Below are 18,573 nucleotides of genomic sequence, written 5' to 3'. Positions count from 1 at the left end.
TTACTTGACAACGAAGAAAATACACAAAGTTTGTGGTACAACTCTGGAAGAGAAGGCAACTGATTGGACTGCAACCCAGCCCTAATTGACATGATACAAGATCATGACAGCCCTCAGCAAAGTAAATGATAGATTTACAAACATGCACTATGGTAGATATCTGTGATATGATGTAGGACCAAGACTACCAATGCAATGGCATGCCTCACAAGGTAGAATGCATCATAGATATGATTCCATGAACACTTGTCTGTATGTCACAAATGTAATTGAATCTACAGTAAGCTATAGTGCAAATGTGAAATAGCAAAGCAAACAACATTTTATTGACACTATATTATAGCTATAATAGTTATGATTGGCTTTAAAACTTTGTTCTGTAAATTATTGCATAATTAAGGCAATGACACTGTTCAACACAACTGAATTAGCCAACTTGAAAATCATTCAGAACAAAAAAATTATTTTAAAACATCTATCTCTCTCCTAAAGGACATTCAAATTACCATAAAGCATGCAGTTTCACATAATGATCAAACAATCAGTATAGCTGAATTAGTTTTTTTTTCATAAAGCCCTAAAAATTCAATAGTTAACTTCACTCTGAAGTAGACATGTAACTATAGTAAGTTTTTATCATAATCTGTGATCAAATATGCCTGTATTGATAGAATATCTAAAATCAAAAACAGACTTTTTTGAGTGATACAGAGTCTAATCATAATGGCCAGGGCCTGGTATATTAATTTAAATTAAAAAGAGTTCTTTAAACGACAACAGTGTCACACACACACACACATATAAAACTATCATTATTATTACTACTACTAATAGCATTAATAGTTAATACTACAAAAATTAATAGTATTAATAGAAGATCTACTAATTAATAGTAGAATACTATAATTACTACCAAGAGTTACTACTAATACTACAAGTACTATTACTACTATTAAACTAGTATTACTAAGTACTACTAATACTACTAAACTAGTATTACTAGGTACTACTAATGCTACTAGTATTTTTACTAGTACTACTAAACTAGTATTACTAGTAATACTGCTAGCATTACAACTAGCACTAAAATTATTAGTACTACTATATTTTTTATACTAATAATAAAGTAGTATTACTGCTAATGCTACTCAACAATATAGCTCCCAATTTCGTCAGTTGAAAATTTTTGTCATAACCTTAATTTCTTGCTAAAATTCATTTTCTCAATTAAATTTTTGTCATTTCCATTACAAATTTGCATGCTACCCCCAATAAACAAAAATTTTGTTCGAAAAAATTTGTGACACAAAAATGCCAGACAAATTTAACAAAATTTTGACTGACAGGAATTTGGGGCTACACTGTAGTAGTATTACTATTCACTAGTAATACTGCTAATTAAAATTAGTATTGTACTAATATTACTGCTGTACTATGATTATTACTAGTACCAAGAGTCCATGGACTCTTGCTAGTACTACTATTACTAATGTTATCAGTATTACAACTATTACTACTGATAATTAATACCACTAATTAATTATCAGTATAATGCACTAATTATATACACAGTCATTATAATTATAGTATATAAAGCAATGATTATAGTAATAACTATAAGTTTGGTACAACCAACAACATAATAGTCCAGTTTTATATAAATTTCACAGAGCAATGCCACAACAAAAGTAAATCAATTAAAATTATAACATATTATGAGTCTGTTATAATGACCAATAATGTTGGGCCATAGTACTTACTACATGCTAGCCTAGCAAGCAGTGCCAATTATGGAATTTGATACTGATATCTGTTATACGTGTACTTATAGTGTGTCAATTATCTGGAACAGTAAATTAGTTTAGTAGGCAATAATACTAATCCATAAACGTAAAATAAAATTTTCCAAACTACAGATTTAACACAACAATACATACACTGACTTCCTGCTAATAAATATATACTTAGATGCACATGTATGACTTGATGAATTCAAAATATCTATGACCACATATGGAAGTGTGTATGGCTGTTATTGGCATCACATGATGACTAGTACATGTATATAGTAGTATATGACCTACTCACTGACAAATTACACTTGAAGATCACAAGAGATACAGCAGAGAAAAGCAAAGACTACTAGCAGTTTTTACTCTAAGTTACTGCGATAAGAAAAGGTAATATATCATTACACTATCATTTAAGCAAGCAGAAGTACATGAATTTAGTATTTTTTATTTACCTACAGTTATGGAAGATAAAATGACAGACAAAATGACAAAAGAAATGAAAAAAATAAAAGATGAATGAGAAAAAAGAGATAAAATACCTGACTATGTCAAACAAATGCAAGAAGTGGAGGACAAAATGGGTTGTGAGTGTAAAAAAATAATAGCAGAAATGGAAAATTTACTCAAGGCAAATATAAAAAAGGATAAAGAAGACAAATTTATAAAATTAAAAAAAGAACTACATGAGGCAAAAAAGTTAAAAAAAGATGCTCATGAAAAACAACAACATTTATCATCAACAATGAAAGATTCAGAAAAGGTAAAAGCTGATATAGAAAAAATACAAAAAGAAGCAAAGGATTTTAAAATAAAAAGGAGACAACAATGGGATGAATATTACATGAATATAGCATGTTTAGCTGCTCTAAGAAGTAAAGACCCAAGCACACCAGTAAGTCAATAATGATTAGCATACATTATAATATCATTATATATACATAGGTTGGTTCTTGTATTGCTGACACTAAATCTTATCAAATAGTTGGGATTGGATATAGTTCAATGCCTTATGTCAAAGGAGGTCATAATGACAAAATTTTCCCTTGGAAAGGGCAATCAGCAAACACAACGCTTTACTTTAAAAGAGAGATAAGCACAGAGATGGCACTTGATGATACTAATAAAACAAAGATGGAACTTGACATTAAAACAGTGACAGCACCAGACATTAAAACAGAGACGGAGCCTAAAAATAGAACAGAGACTGTACCTGACATTGAAACAGAAGATAAACCAGGCATTGAAACAGAGATGGTACCTGACACTGAAACAGAGACAGAACCTGAAATTGAAACAGAGGTGGTACCTGACATTAAAAAAGACAAAAATCTTAAATATCCTTTTGGTAAACAAAAAGTACATGTACATTAGTCTCATTGTTATTCTTTATACACGCGTAGTTGTTCATGCAGCAGTTAATGCTATTACAAATAGGACCAGGGATAAACTTGATGATTGTACAATATACACTACACTTTATCCTGATGAAGGCTGTGCTCGTGCAATACAAGTAGCTGGAATAAAAGAAGTTGTTTACTGTATGTACACAAGAAAACCAGACAGAAAATCGGAATCAGATATGAAGAGGTCGGAGAATTTTTTTATAGCTAATAAAATTGAAATAAGGTATGCAAATAATAATGAAACAAACTAGATCTAACTAAGCAGCAAAGCTACCTTAATGTAGATACATGTAATATTAATTAAAATTAATGCTGCTTGACACATGATGAGTATACATGTAATTAGCATATCATCCTTGACAGAGAACTAAAAACATCAAATGAAACTGAACCAGAAAAAAAAATTAAAGAAAGAATAGAACAAGCAAAAATGTTACATGAAGGACCAGCAGAGAAATTACCTAATGAGGCATACACAAAAGCAATAACATGGGAAGAGTTCTTCATGGGAATAGCAATACTGTCAACAAAAAAACCAGGACAATATGATAGAAAAGCAGAATTAGCAGTGAGAATCTAAACAATGCAAGCACATAGACAATATTCTCGTATCAACTAACATTACATGCATTTATTTCAGGTAGGAGCATGCATTGTGTCACCGTGCAAACAAGTAATGGCAGTTGGATACAGTGGATACCCTGAAGATATGGAACTTGGGGAGATTGAGCAAAAAGATCATAAAGAATACCGTTAGTATTCTCATATACAGCATATTATTATTATTATTAGTTAATCATGCTGAATACAAAGCAATAATAGGAGGACCATTAGTTAGAGGGTGCACACTATATGTCACTTCATATCCATGTGATACTTGTGCTAGACTTATAGTGCAATCTGGTATCACTGAAGTAGTGTATGATAAAGATAAAGGATACCCAAATTCTAAAGAAATACTAAGACAATGTCTAGAAGTGAAAAGCAATATAAGGTTAGTAAACAGTTTTCAAAAGTGAGTAACACTAACATAATAACAGGAAATGCAATCCAGAAAGTAAAAGTGAGCCATTCAATTATATTTCACAATAAATATGTAATATTGTAGATTTCACAGACAGTTTATACAAGTAATCATAACAGAAAATGTTACGTTAATTATAAACAATTATAAAATTTTGTACAAATTTTGTAGTTAGCTTTAATTAATGCTACTGTAAGTCATTTATAATTTTAAATTGTACTAATTTATCTTAACAATAATATCAGCAAAATAATTACGCAGCAACATTCTTTGGCATGAGCTGAGTTTTTGCATTCAGCATAACCAACAAACTGACGGGTAAGAAGGAAATAGGGTTTAAAAAGAGAGAGGGAATAAGTAGATGTATAACAGAAATGAGGACTACATGTAATGTAAATGGGTTCATATACTTTTACAAATTAAAAATTTCTCTCCTGTTCTATGTGAATGATTTCGTGCAGCTGCATGCAAAATTACACCTATGTATAGATCTATATGGGAGCACTTAATTGGGGCGAGCATGAGCGAGACCCACACTAATCTGTCTAGGTCTATTTGCGTTACGTCTTGTTTATGAACGGAAGAATACGAAAATTAAATTAGTATACTATTATTAATAAATTTGGACCACGTGGGCAAAATTAATCTAGAAGGTGTGGTCAAAAAGAGCAAGATGGCGGAAATTTTAACGTGACAAACTCAGATTGAGTTTCTAACAGCTAGATAAGAGAGAGGGGCTGTCTAAAGCATCTCTAAAGGCTGAAGAACTTAAAAGCAGTTTGATCTAAGACTCCTCTAGATTAGTCCTCTCATTGAAAGAATTAAAATTGTGAGAGAAGCTTGATTAGAAGTTTAGCTTGTCACTTTTTCTCAAGTATTAGGACAGTTCATTCTTGTCACTTTTACTAGGTCATTTTGGTCAGTGGTGTTAAATAGTGAGTTTGCTCTGTTCAGACCCCGCTGGACTATGAGGATGGGGTCTGAATATGCATGCACGTTAAGAGCTGCGTTGATTTTATTTCAGTAGTTTTATTTCAAAAAGATGTTAATTGATGGAAGCTTGATTAAAAGTTTAGCTTGGCACATTTTTTTCAAAGTGACAGGATAGTTCAATCAGTTCATCCTTGTCTCTTTTACTGGCCTGGTTATTTTGGTTGTGTTAACTGGTGTGTTTGCTCTGTTCAGACCCCGGCCATGAGGCTGGGGTCTGAATATGCATGCAGGCTAAGAGCTGGATTTATTATAATTTTAATCTTCTTATCAAACAATGTGAATTGATGGCTCGCCCCCTCAATGTTTACATTCACCTAGTAAATTACAGCGTATATAAACTTACATTAAAAGCAATTCCATATAGGAACAATTTAGCGTACCCAACACAAAATTTTGTCTAATATGTAGCAACATCTGGCGTACCTTAAAACAAATTGCTACAATTATATCTTATGTATCCTAGCTAACACAAAATTGCTACAATTAAATCTTGCGTATCCTAGAGAACACAAAATTGCTCTATATTAATACAAACAATTTTACATGTACTTCTTGCATCATTAGCTTTCTATTTATCTCACCTTAGCCACATAGCCAGTTCTGTTGCCTGTATCAATAAATGCAGTCAGTTCTATTGCAAAGTCTACCATCCATTCTTCTTAATTCATAATTACCAGGGACACCTAATCAACTTAAAATTGACTCTACTGTAATAATGTGTGTAAATAAAATGCTGGAGATGAATGTAATTAGAAATTGTGCTTACCTGAAGTGCCAATAATACTTCATGGAAACCAGGTAAAATATCAATATTATAATCACATGCAGCTAACAGACTGTCAAGTAATAGTGGTAACCAGTGAGCCTCATCTACAGTTATGTCATAACAGCAAACAATCTAATTAGTAGTTCATCCTTCGCATAAGAGAAGCTCACTCTGATTGGTCAGTACCTGCTCTCTAACTCCAGTCACTTTTGAATACATGTGTAATAATCACTTTAGGAACCAAATTTTGTTAACATTACGGCAGACTCATCTAGAGTTCTTTTATACCAGCAAACAATCTACATGTAAGTAGTCCATCCTTTGTATTAGACAAACTTACTCTGATTGGTCAGTACCTGCTCTCATATGAATCAACTCTTGTCCCTTTTGAGATGTTCCACTGAACAGTAGTTTCTTATAGACTAATTTGACTAATCTAATCAGCCTAATACCAACTCTTCCTCTACTTAAGCTGCCTAGTCAGACACCATGTGAAAAACACCATCATTACTTCCATTATGAGAGTGAGAGACACTATTACAAAAGTTTAGAAATCATTCATGCATAAGTTCTTCTCCTTTCATACAGTATCACAATTTAAAATTTTTTATTATCAACAATAAAAATCCAATTACTTTCTTAAATACATCACCAACAAATAATGTATCATTTCATCATACATGTTGTACATCAACTAAATACAATAACTCTAATAATAATTTTCAAACGGAATTAAATATACTGTAACTCAAAACATTTTGACTAAACTATTGTGACAATGGCACCCTATTGCAATTCTAAATCATATCAGTATTATGCATACCTAAAAATGATTTTACAGTTTTTATTCAGGTCTTTTGTCTTCATTTCCCTCTTTGTGTTCTTTTTCATCCATAAAAGCACTCTTATACATGTAGGTTTTGGCTTCTTCTTCAATTGTTTCTTCATATCTGATTTCTCCACTTACATCAGTAGTTCTTTGAGCTTCATTCATTTGGGAGCCATCATCTAAATCATCAATAGAAGAGCTGCCATGCTCATCATCTCCATCAATCTTCCACCACTTTACAACATTACCAGGGCCTTCAATAAGTGGCTTCACTACATCATGTGCCATTGGGTAATATATTGTATCGCGTATATAATAAGGACGGCCATTCTCTTTATAAGCAACTCGTATTTTATCTCGTATAGTCTGAGGATTACTCCAGTTAGTGGTAGGGGTGTCATGACCAATTTCATGAATAGCAAATGAGTACATAGGCTGAAGCAAAATAAAAGCATTTTGTGCACCAAAAGCATAACGGCTATGATTTTCAGGATAACACGGTGCAAATGTAGTAACAAAAATTGGCACAGCGTTGAATTCAAATGACCAGCCAATTTGTGACACAAATGATTTATTCATACAATGATAGCCTGCTGGGTCTTGGTTGGATATATATTTCAAAACACGATAAACTCCTTTACCAAAACTTTCAACATCCATTCCAAATTCAATACCAGGAAGCTCAAATACAAAACCATCAAGATGTAAGCTCTCAGCAACAGCAAAAAACTTGATTAGAGCGGGAATAGATCTAGATGTACATGTAATTATCATAATGATAGAAACTGAAAAATGAATACATGTACCTTTCAACATTAGCTTCAAGTGTAAGAGTAGTGTCATAGTCTCGAGCTCCCCAGAGTATTGCGGTGCGAGCAAACGTACAATGAGTGTTTCTTTTTACAAGTTCAAAGTTCTGCAATGTTTTACAGTTTTCTGTGTCATACAGCACATGATTTAGGATCAGGTTTGTATATGAGTTCTTCACATTGTCAGGTAAATGCTCTTCACCTTTGACTCTCTTGTGCCTACAGCAAAGTGTTGGCAAAGTAAAATTTAGGATAAAAATAAGCATTCTCAACGAACTGAGCACCTTAAACACAAAAACATCTAGTAATAGGTAGTTAGGTACAAGTAAGTGTATTGTGTTGAAAAAAAAAAATCTCGGTAATTGATCTAAAAACTCACAAGAATGGATGTTGAAACTTTGAACACACTACTAAATCATAATATCTCACTCCTAGTAACACCATAGATAATAGAGTAAATGAAAGGGATTGGCAACGGGGCGTAGCAACAGGAAATGCGGGTTGGGTTACCACGTGACAACCATGAGTGTTTCGATTGATTTCCAATCTCCTCCATTGGTGAAGTTGCTCTGGCAGGATTTCGAAGGAAATTTGTGCTGCTCCAGGATAGTGCTTGCTTTTGATATATAGCCTATTCCACATAGAATTTTTAGAGCTACCTGTAGCAAGGTTTTTATCTCCAAAAAGCCATTTTGCAACCAGTTAGAGGTACACAAAGTCGCCTGTTTTTGAAACACTTTATCGTTCGTAAAACACTCAAGCTTCATTGTATCAATATGCAAGTTAGCTCATTCCATAGGAGATTTCAAGCTCTTTAAAACAGTTATACTTATTTGTAGCTCAAGAAGAAAATGAGTCTCTCAGAGGGGGAAAAGATGGTATTTCTAGCTAAAGAGAGACGCAGCTACTAACGCATGTATTGATTTACTGAACAAAAAATATTAATACAAAGCATGAACATTGGTTAATATTGTGTGTAAGTTTTATTTGCATGAATTGTATTCTCTTGGAGTTATTCAAAAATAAAGCAAGAAAATCCCAGTTTTTTACTCCAAAATCGGTCAAAAAATCCCAACCCTCCTCTGTTTACTTAGCAACAATACAAATGAATGGAGGTTTGCCCACGCCCACGCTTCCGTTTCCAATCCCTTTCATTTACTCTATTATCTATGGTAACACATGTTATTGTCACTCCAAAACCTTAATGATTATAAAATACTTGAATTTTTTGATGTCTGAAAATATCACAAAATGAGCAGCAGCAAAAATTATAATGTTCCAAACTACGGTATTATTACATGTAGGTACATGTATATTTTGTATACCAATGATCACAAAATTTTTAACAATTTAACAGTACATGTACATGTTTGTGTACAGTGGAACCTGCTTAATCTGGTCACCCTTGGATCAGTTTTAAATGGTCTGATTAGGCAGGTGGCTGCATTACAGGTCAGCCTATGTAATACAGCCATTTAGTACAGGTCTTGATCGGGATTGTGGCTTATGGCTGTAATAGAGAGGTGGCCTCACTACTCAGGTGACCTTTAGCACGGGTTTCACTGTATGTAAATTCTAAGTAGCAATAACCCAGTAATGGTTGGAAGGCTAAATTATGACAATTTATTTGTCCTAAACTCAATTTACGTGTATGCATGTACATGCATGTACATGCACATGCAGAAATACATGTGCAAACAATTAATCCATGTAACAGTCATCTACAAAAAAGAATGTCTATGAAAACAAACAAAATTATTATCATTACCACTATTCAAAACTTAACAGCACATACATATATGTGAGACCAGAGATAGAACTACATTTACTGTATATTTGTAACTAAATAAATGGGAGTTAGGAAGTCAAATGCTACGGAAGGACCAGAAAACAGCTTTGAAATCTGCCATATCAGAGCCATATAAAGTGCAATGGCAAGATTGAGTTCACTGACACTTTAATACCAGTTTTAGATGTAGGGAGGACTCCATAATTTTTTACACCCAGTTGGTAGAGAGATAAACTCGGGTATAGTTATAACACATTACAAACCAACCATATAGCCCTCTAAGCCCTCTCATTCACTGTAGGGAGGGGCTGGCTATGGAGACTAATGGGAACTTGGAATATACATATTATGAATCTTATTGGGGTGAACTTACCCTTTGTATGGATTTTGTGGATGCAAGTCCTGATCAGATGATAGGAGCTTCACATTGTACTTGTCTCTATCCAAAAGATACAAAGAACCTATTTCAATTTATCATGAAAACATCCTTTTTATGTAATTTTTATAGGCTTACCTAAAAGACAAATCAGAAGAGCAAATGAGTACCACGTGAACGTCAGTGAGCAAATGAGAAAGCCACACACACTGATCAGACGACAAGAATCGACAAACACTATCCAAGACAAAACCATCTTGGGCGATCTTGAGACTTTCACTTAACCGTCTTCAGTGCTGAGGGCTCCACTTGACACCCGAGTCGCTGTTCGCTTAATAAGAAACATTAAATTGAAAAGTTCGCACTTTGCACTCTTACCAAGTTACCATCTCACTTAATTAGAATCTTCAGTTCAGCTTCAGAATCTCTAGGGTCATTTTGACTTTATAAGACGTACAATACAGCTGTTTTTGTAACTGTGCCAAGAGTTTATGAGCTTAGGATCTGAAGTTACATCAAGGAAAAGGTCTGCTGGTAGGTTATAGCATTTTACATTTCCTGCTGACTGACTTATCAGTCTATGTATTGTATTCACTTTCATCGCACGTGCTCAATAACAAGTGGGTGTGTGGTGTGACTTTTTCTGCTTCATTGTAGTTGACTCTCATCCAGAAGACACTGAAAGCAAGAAAACATTCAAGATGCCATTTGTTGGAATTAACGGGTAAAAAATATGATAATTACATGTATGATTATTTTCCTTGTAACTAGATTTGGTCGTATTGGTCGTCTAGTCTTACGTGCTGCACTAACAATGGGAAAGGGTGACGAATTCAATGTGGTGGCTGTCAATGATCCTTTTCTTGATGTGGAATACATGGTTAATTAATAATATTCCTTTCATTCTTACATACCATATGTGTGCACTTGTACATGTACAATGTACATGTCTAGTTTAAACTGTTAGTTACTGGAATGACTTTACTATCAAATTGTCCTGATGGCTCTGCCATGACTCATTAAGTGACATTATGACCCTTTCATATCAGAAAGCTGACCTTTTTGGTGTGTAATACATGTGTAGGTAAATTATACGATAAGGGTGTTCATTTACATGTACATGTACATGTACATTGTAATTGATGCACTATTTTGAGGGGCTGCACCCTCTGTAAAAGTTCAAATTAACATGTATGCAACATTGCTAAAATAATGCCTATACTTTTTGTCTTTGCTTTGTTTCATAATAAAATAGGGATTTCTTTCATTTGTGTAGCTTAATTTCTACACTTTAGGAAAGGTGCATGTACATGTACATGTACATGTATTTGTGCCTGTAATTGCATGTGATGTACTGTATCTTAATTAGCTACAATGTTGTTGATGATACAATGAAACTCTTCTTTTACATGGGCATGTACCGTATATCCTTAAATAAAAGCCGGATGCAAATAAACGCTGGGTTAGCAATAAAATGGGACTATAAATTTGCAAGTCTAGCCTTAAAATACAATAGATGCCTAGTAGATGCTTCCTTAAGCTTCCTGAAGTCGTTTGCGTGAGGTTTCTGGTTTGAATCCTGCTGTTGGCTCAAGTTTTATTTAATTAAAAAAAATTTGTGGTCCGAATGTCATGTTAAGATATACATGTAGACACCCTGGCTTATTATTTTATCATATCATTTTTGTGTTTATTTCCACACATGTACATATAGGCTTACTTGTTTCAGTATGATTCTACTCATGGCAGATACAAAGGAGAAGTTAAGACAGAAGGTGGTAAATTGATCATTGATGGACATGCCATAGCAGTATATGCAGTGTAAGTTATATGTACATGTACATGTACTGTACATGCATTATTGTGATGTGTGAGTTGTGAGTACCATAATAGAGATCGCAACTATTTTGTGAATTTTAAGTAATAAATTTAGTAAAATTTGAGCCTGTTCAAGAATTAATTAATTCAACATGAAATAAACCAGAAATACAGTACAGTGCAAAAAAAGCTAAGTAGCTACTCTACTGTTGCGTAGGTACATGTAGTTTGCTGCTCCTTCATTGTGCATGCACAAACCCACCAGTAGTAGTAGCACACATGGTCATCAGCAGGACAATAGCTCGACAGTGAATTGAGCGAAGAGCCTCATAAACAGGCTTTTAAAGTAGAGAACGGCAGTACAGAAAAACTTGGACAGCACAGACAGCCAAGAGAAGCATCCTTAAGTCCTTTGAGAGCCTCTTGAGCGCACGAGCACTTGCTACTATGGAACATGTGACTGGGTGGTACCTACTTCCTGGGTGTAATGCAGCGAAGAGTAGCGAAGTAGAATTACTACCTACGAACTACCTATACCTGTGTAGTACTGATGCTACTTACATGTACAGTATTTTTTTTTGCCTTGTACTGTGCTTTAATAATATTTATAGTAGTTCATGGAATTTTTTGTACTTGTATGCAAATAAGAACTGCAATGCATATAGTTGCTATAGCCTTGCAACAGCAAAGCTACATGTACATGTAAGTATTCTACACAGGGACTAGCATGCATTTCTTACATTGCATGGAGTTAGAGAACTTTCAAAAACTATTTTTTTTTTCTAATTTTGCAAGTTCAAAGCTCCCAAAATTTTTGTGTGATTGCATGACATCTTAATGTTTTATTGGTGTACCGTCTATCTTGAAATTTTTACTGTGTTTTTAATTTTACTGATTAGATTTCACAAAAATTAGATTACCCATATTATTACATGCCACATTCAGTAATACATATGACAGTCTTGTTTAGTAAAAATTGAATCAGAGCACAATTTGAAAATTCAAAAATTTTCTACCACAAAAATTTCCTATCTACAGTAATTTACATGTACACTGTACAATGCATGTAGATGTGTCATGTACATGTACTTTTCAGTGATCGCACCGGCTTAATTTGTGGCATTACACGTGCATGCAATCATAATCTTAAACCCAACATACACTGTGCAACATTTTGTTGTAAGCAATTTGTTACAACTAAATTGTTGCATGCAACACAATTATACAGAAGTCAATGGAGCTTGCAACATCCTGCATGAAATAGGATACAGTTCTATTTTGTGGAACATGTTGCAAGCTCCATTGTTGCATGCAACAAGTTGTTTACAACAAATGCTGCCTGTTTTATGTTGGGCTTTATTCATTTGTTTTTTTGTGTACTTTAAGTGTGTAAACGTACATGTACTGTACATGTATCTGCTTTTGTACGTGTAATTTGTTAATTTCATGGCCAAAATGTACCATATATTATTTAATAAAAGCCAGATGCGAATAAACGCCAGGGTAGCAAATGGCAATGAACTATAAATATGCAAATCTAGCCTTAAGACAACACAGATGCCTTGCTTAGGTTCCTGACGTCAAGTGCAGAGGTCACTAGTTCAAATCCCACTCTGGCCCCAAGTTTTATTTCATTTTGTAATTTTTTTGAGGTTCAAATACATGTACATACCATTTATAGAAATAGACGCCCTGGCTTTTATTTTACGAAGTACGGTACATTTCATATGTACATGTACATGTACTTGACTACATGTGCATGTACATGTACATGCAGAGCCTTTAATGCATTGGCTGTTTAATGATTTCATAGTTGTATTTTGTGGTAGATGTACATCTTACAAAGTAACAAAACCACTAAATTAACTAACCTCTGAAAAATATCTACTATATATTTGTACTATACTACATCAACAAAGACAATGTCAGAAGCACCTGAAGGGCTATACCCCAGGTCACATAATGTAGCAACAAATTCTATTATCATTGTGGTCAGTCTGCTAAGCTGGGAATTTTTTTCAACTACACACAGTACATTTGTACTAAACCACTCTTTAGGCAAAGTGACGGTGCAAAACCCTTTGCAATTGTACATATCTTTTTAATAACCTTTCTAGCTAAATAAGCTGATCCTAATCTAATGGGGTGAAGTTAATAAAGTAATTGTATAGTAAAAGAAATTTATTTATTGCTACATCTACCATGCAAACTGCTATAAGATACGAAAATGCTGCCTTGTTTACATTAATAGATTTCTCTTACTTTAAAAGAACTCAAATTCTTCGGATGTACAGTACATGTAGATGAATTACAAAATGGCATGCAAGTTCATGTAATAACTACCAACCTTTTTGTGAGCATTCAATTTAAGTGTATTGTGACAGCTAGCATAGATAAGAAATATTAAAATGACTATGGCAACAGTGTAAGAGCTACATGTACATGTAGATCTGGAGTATTGGCTTTATGGACTGTAACATGTGATGATGGTGTGTATGCCCTTACTCTCCTCCTGTCTAAAAATTGAATATTTGCCCTTTCCTGCCAACTTGCAACATTGCCTTTACATTCGTAATCTTGCCATTAAAACTAGTTCTGCATCCAACAGGCTAAACAAAAATTTTTGCAGCAGCATGCATGTACTCACTTGTAGTTTAAAATTTCTGTGCAATGTAACTTCTATCATTCATCCAGTAACTTTATTGCCATGGCTACTGTATATGTACCTGTTCCTAGGAAAAAGAGTGAGCACTTCAATATTAAGAGTAATACATTTTTATCTGGAAAAACCTTGCTTTATAAGCAGCAACCGAATGTTACACAAAAGTTTTAAGGAAACTACATTGTACATGTAACAGATTTGAGGAACCGCAAACCATTTGTAAATGTACATGTAAGTGTACCTTCCTAGAGTATTTTGAGACTTCTCAGATTGCAACTTCCTGCTTTGCCCTTCCTTTCTTAGAGCAGTTCATCCTTAGGGATGTGGAAGACATATATGCCTTTGATTAGAACTTGTGTGATCACTGTGATAGACATATATGCCTTTGATTAGAACTTGTGTGATCACTGTGATGTGGTGGCATTACAAAGATTTTATTTTTTCCATGTTTTTTTTTTTAATTTTGATGCATGTACAATTGTTAACTACATGTACATGTACATGTACATATACACTTTTGCATGCAATAACAGATATGCATGGGCATGTACATGTACCATTTTGTCTCAATCTCATATGGCAGGCATCTTTCATGGTATACATGTACACTTGTATGTTGTTAATACATGTACATGGACACAATTGTACATAGAGCTAGTTTACTTGTCAATGTACAGCAATTCCTATTATTACTAGACAAATGTAAAACATTAAAGGGGTGAGCTTAAGCAAGCTATAGTGTATTATTTATGAGCAAACAAAGCAAATTTATACACCGTACATGTCCATGCAAATACAAAAATTGAAAATTTTGTCCAAGCTTTTCATTAGCTTGTAATCTGATCACTTATAAAATCTTTGCAGTAATTGGTTGTAGCAAGAATTACAGATCTGTTCAAAGCAATCACTGAAAAATTTGTATTTTGAAGAAGTTTGTACTTCTACTTTGTTAACCTTCCTGCTGCTTGAGATGACTTAGTCACAGCACATCAGAAATTGCCTGCTGAGCGTTCTCATTGCAGCATTCAGCTTATCAGAGTCCTTTGTACCAAGGAAAAGACTGTATACTTGCTTTTCCAACCTTTATTCTTGCTAGAGAAGTTTTAGACAGCAGTTGAGTCTTATCTTCTGACCGTTTGTTGCAAAATAAGCTCAGACTTGCTAATGGCTGCCATTTTATTCATTATATTCACACCTGCTTTCAATAAAGATTAGGCTATTTAACTTTAATAATAGTTAGACAACCCGTACAGACAGACTTTTTCTCGCCTTAGTTGGGTGAGCTCAGGCTTGCCCCCATAATATAGCTGTGATCACAATTATGGTGCAGACTTATAAACATGTAACTAAACTTGATGCAAGTTTTTTAGTCTTAATACATGTGCATGTAGTGCATGTAATTTTGGTATTTACATGTACATGTAGTTTGGCTGATCACTGTGAGTTTGCTATGGTTAGCTTCATTAAAGGACATGTAATTACAGTTCGAATAATTGTACTATCCATATGCATGCTGATGTTATACACATGTAGTGCATGTGTAATTTTTTGAAACCATAATGCTAAATACATATTCATTTGAATGCATGCCAGGGTTAGGGGCTGATTACGATTACAATTGTAATCGATTGTAATCATTACATGTTTAACGTAATCGTAATCATAACTGTAATCACATTTCGAAAATTTATAATAATCGTAATTACATCTAATGTCAGGTGTGTAATCGTAATCGTAATCACTTGTAATGACAGGTGTGTAATCGTAATCGTAATCGTGAATTTGTAATTGACCCCAACCCTGATGCATGCACATGCACATTTTTACTTGCACATTCTGCATCACATTCTTGGTATTATCAATAACCATGTGTTATTAATAAGCCTGTACAACATGTACAATAGGCTTTCCACTATTTTTAAATTTGATCTATTTTCTTATATTTTTGTAGTAAGAATCCTGCAGAGATCCCTTGGGGTTCACACAATATTGACGTTGTAGTGGAATCAACTGGTGTATTCACAACACTTGATAAGTGTCAGGTATAGAAGCTTACAAAACTTTAATTGTGTATTTTTAATGTACATGGCAGTGTACCTCAGTACGTCACATGTACATCATATTTATTGCTGCTTACACATTATAATAATTTACGTACTATAAATGAAGTGATTTTAGATCATAATGTGGACTCATTTTTGTAAAAGTAATACTTTCATGAATTTCATATTATGGCTTTGGATGTGCTGTACTTGTACATGTACGATAATTAATTTATGCATGGTTTTTATTGATACCGTACATGTACATGTACATAGCTACTACATTATAAATTTTGAATTGTGTTTTTGACATCCCTTCTTATTTACTACATGTACGATGTACAGTTGTATTGTGCAATATACATATATAATATTTTACTTTTACAATGTCCTAGTTCTGTTCAGCTGCATGCTTTTACAACTGTAATTGGGACATAGCAAATTCTGTTTAAGTCTACAATTGCATGTACATGTATATGTTGCGTATAGTCAACCCATTTATGATAACTCTCTGAATCATTCTTAGGCACATATTACTGGTGGTGCTAAGAGGGTTGTTATAACTGCACCTTCTGCTGATGCTCCAATGTTTGTGATGGGAGTTAATGAAAAGGAATATAACCCAGCTAAACATCAAATAATAAGGTAATTATTTTTGTTCATCATTAATACATGTACATGTACATATGCACATTGTAATTACATAAAACATGTTGTTTTCTGCTACTTCAGTAGCAGACAAACACATGTTTTATGTAACCCCTTCACTACAGTATACTTGACATTTAATTTTGTCTGTAGTAATGCATCTTGCACAACTAATTGTCTTGCTCCTGTGGCTAAAGTTATCAATGACAAATTTGGTATTGTTGAGGGTCTGATGGTAAGCAGAATAATACCATATGTATGACTGTAATATTTTTCTGTAACACCTTCTTCAATAAAGACAACTGTTCATTCCTATACAGCTACACAGAAGACAGTTGATGGACCCAGTGGAAAGGTAATGTATGTTGTACATTTACATGTACGTGTACCTGTACATGTTATTTTGGAATCGGGATTTGTATGCATAAAGGACTATGTTTATGTAGACTCTGCATGAATTTTTTATGTAAGTGAAGAAAGTTTCTTATTTTCTTTTTTTTGAATCTTGAAGGTGAATATTGTTAAAGTTTTTTTGAATTCACTCCTTTTGTAATTTACATGACATGTTTTGTTATACATGTATTCTTAATTAGAAATGGCGTGATGGTCGTGGTGCTGCTCAGAATATTATTCCTGCTAGTACCGGAGCAGCAAAGGCTGTTGGAAAAGTTATTCCTGCCCTAAACGGGTTAGTTTACCTAGTTTTATGACCTTTTTAGTAGAGTTTTATTCTAGGAAACTAACTGGTATGGCTTTCCGTGTTCCTACAGCTGATGTTTCTGTTGTTGATCTAACCTGCCGACTAGCCAATGCTGTAAGTGTCATGATACACGTGTATGTAAAATGTACTTTTGTTTAAGTGTACTCATTTAGTTATTTCACACACTTCTTAGCCTCTGTTCTAGTTTTTCACTCCAAAAAAGTGCACATTGGATAATTAAAATCCTACTAACTAGCCACACCCCATCTAATTTGACATACATGGCATGTACGTAGCTGTTTTACTTTTTTGTTAAAGTACTAAAATTCAGTTGCAACACATTTGTTGCTGCCGGGCACTTCCATGTATGTGCATGTAGCTATATTAATCAAATCAATAAAATTAATTAAGTATAAGCAGATTTCTCTCCTTTAAAATTGTTTTGAATATTAATAGGCATCGTATGATGCTATCAAGGATGCAATCAGGACAGCTTCTCAATCTCCTGAACTGTCACGTTTCATTGGATACACTGAAGATGAAGTTGTTTCAAGTGACTTCATTGGTGACACCAGATCTAGCATATTTGATGCTAAAGCTGGCTTGGCTTTGAATGATAACTTTGTCAAGCTTGTATCTTGGTGAGGTCCATTCCACCTATCTATTACAATTTTACGTGTACATGTATTGTAGGTATGACAATGAGTTTGGCTATAGCTGTCGTGTGGTTGACCTTGTTCTGTACACTGCTTCAGTTAATTAAAGGCTAAACTGCATTAAAGACTAAACTGCTATTGTTAATTCATGTACACATGAGTCTTAGTAGATTATAGTTATAATGATAATTTTAAGCTATGGAATTTATTGCAAGAATTTGGTTGGGATAATTCTGTTAAGATTATTATTGACCTGTTCTGTGCT

At 33.8% G+C, this 18,573-nt stretch overlaps 3 protein-coding genes across 3 annotated transcripts; 2 read left to right on the top strand and 1 right to left on the bottom strand.

Moving 5' to 3' along the window:
• The first annotated feature begins 2,064 nt into the window (after positions 1–2,064).
• Positions 2,065–4,341, top strand: LOC109582630 (uncharacterized). The gene is made up of 9 exons (XM_019997470.1): positions 2,065–2,180; positions 2,252–2,685; positions 2,736–3,138; positions 3,194–3,419; positions 3,560–3,764; positions 3,837–3,948; positions 3,989–4,190; positions 4,237–4,259; positions 4,305–4,341. Exons 2-9 carry the CDS (start codon positions 2,350–2,352, stop codon positions 4,328–4,330), a joined length of 1,533 nt encoding a protein of 510 aa, XP_019853029.1. The 5' UTR covers positions 2,065–2,180; positions 2,252–2,349; the 3' UTR covers positions 4,331–4,341.
• Positions 4,342–6,610: 2,269 nt separating this feature from the next.
• LOC100632453 (uncharacterized) lies at positions 6,611–10,124 on the bottom strand. The gene is made up of 4 exons (XM_003387109.3): positions 9,921–10,124; positions 9,780–9,867; positions 7,615–7,836; positions 6,611–7,559 (listed from the first exon to the last, which is right to left on the bottom strand). Exons 1-4 carry the CDS (start codon positions 10,036–10,038, stop codon positions 6,824–6,826), a joined length of 1,164 nt encoding a protein of 387 aa, XP_003387157.1. The 5' UTR covers positions 10,039–10,124; the 3' UTR covers positions 6,611–6,823.
• Positions 10,125–10,170: 46 nt separating this feature from the next.
• Positions 10,171–18,539, top strand: LOC100631824 (glyceraldehyde-3-phosphate dehydrogenase-like). The gene is made up of 12 exons (XM_003387105.3): positions 10,171–10,316; positions 10,440–10,506; positions 10,554–10,662; positions 11,497–11,603; positions 16,214–16,304; positions 16,831–16,949; positions 17,106–17,187; positions 17,251–17,307; positions 17,546–17,640; positions 17,688–17,766; positions 18,109–18,293; positions 18,346–18,539. Exons 1-12 carry the CDS (start codon positions 10,274–10,276, stop codon positions 18,413–18,415), a joined length of 1,104 nt encoding a protein of 367 aa, XP_003387153.2. The 5' UTR covers positions 10,171–10,273; the 3' UTR covers positions 18,416–18,539.
• The last annotated feature ends 34 nt before the right edge of the window (positions 18,540–18,573 follow it).

The sequence above is a fragment of the Amphimedon queenslandica genome, unplaced genomic scaffold, assembly GCF_000090795.2.
Source record: "Amphimedon queenslandica unplaced genomic scaffold, v1.1 AMPQUscaffold_13369, whole genome shotgun sequence".
Lineage (NCBI taxonomy): Eukaryota > Metazoa > Porifera > Demospongiae > Haplosclerida > Niphatidae > Amphimedon > Amphimedon queenslandica.
Note: the sequence above shows the minus strand (reverse complement) of the source record. Positions and strands in the feature narration are given on the sequence as shown.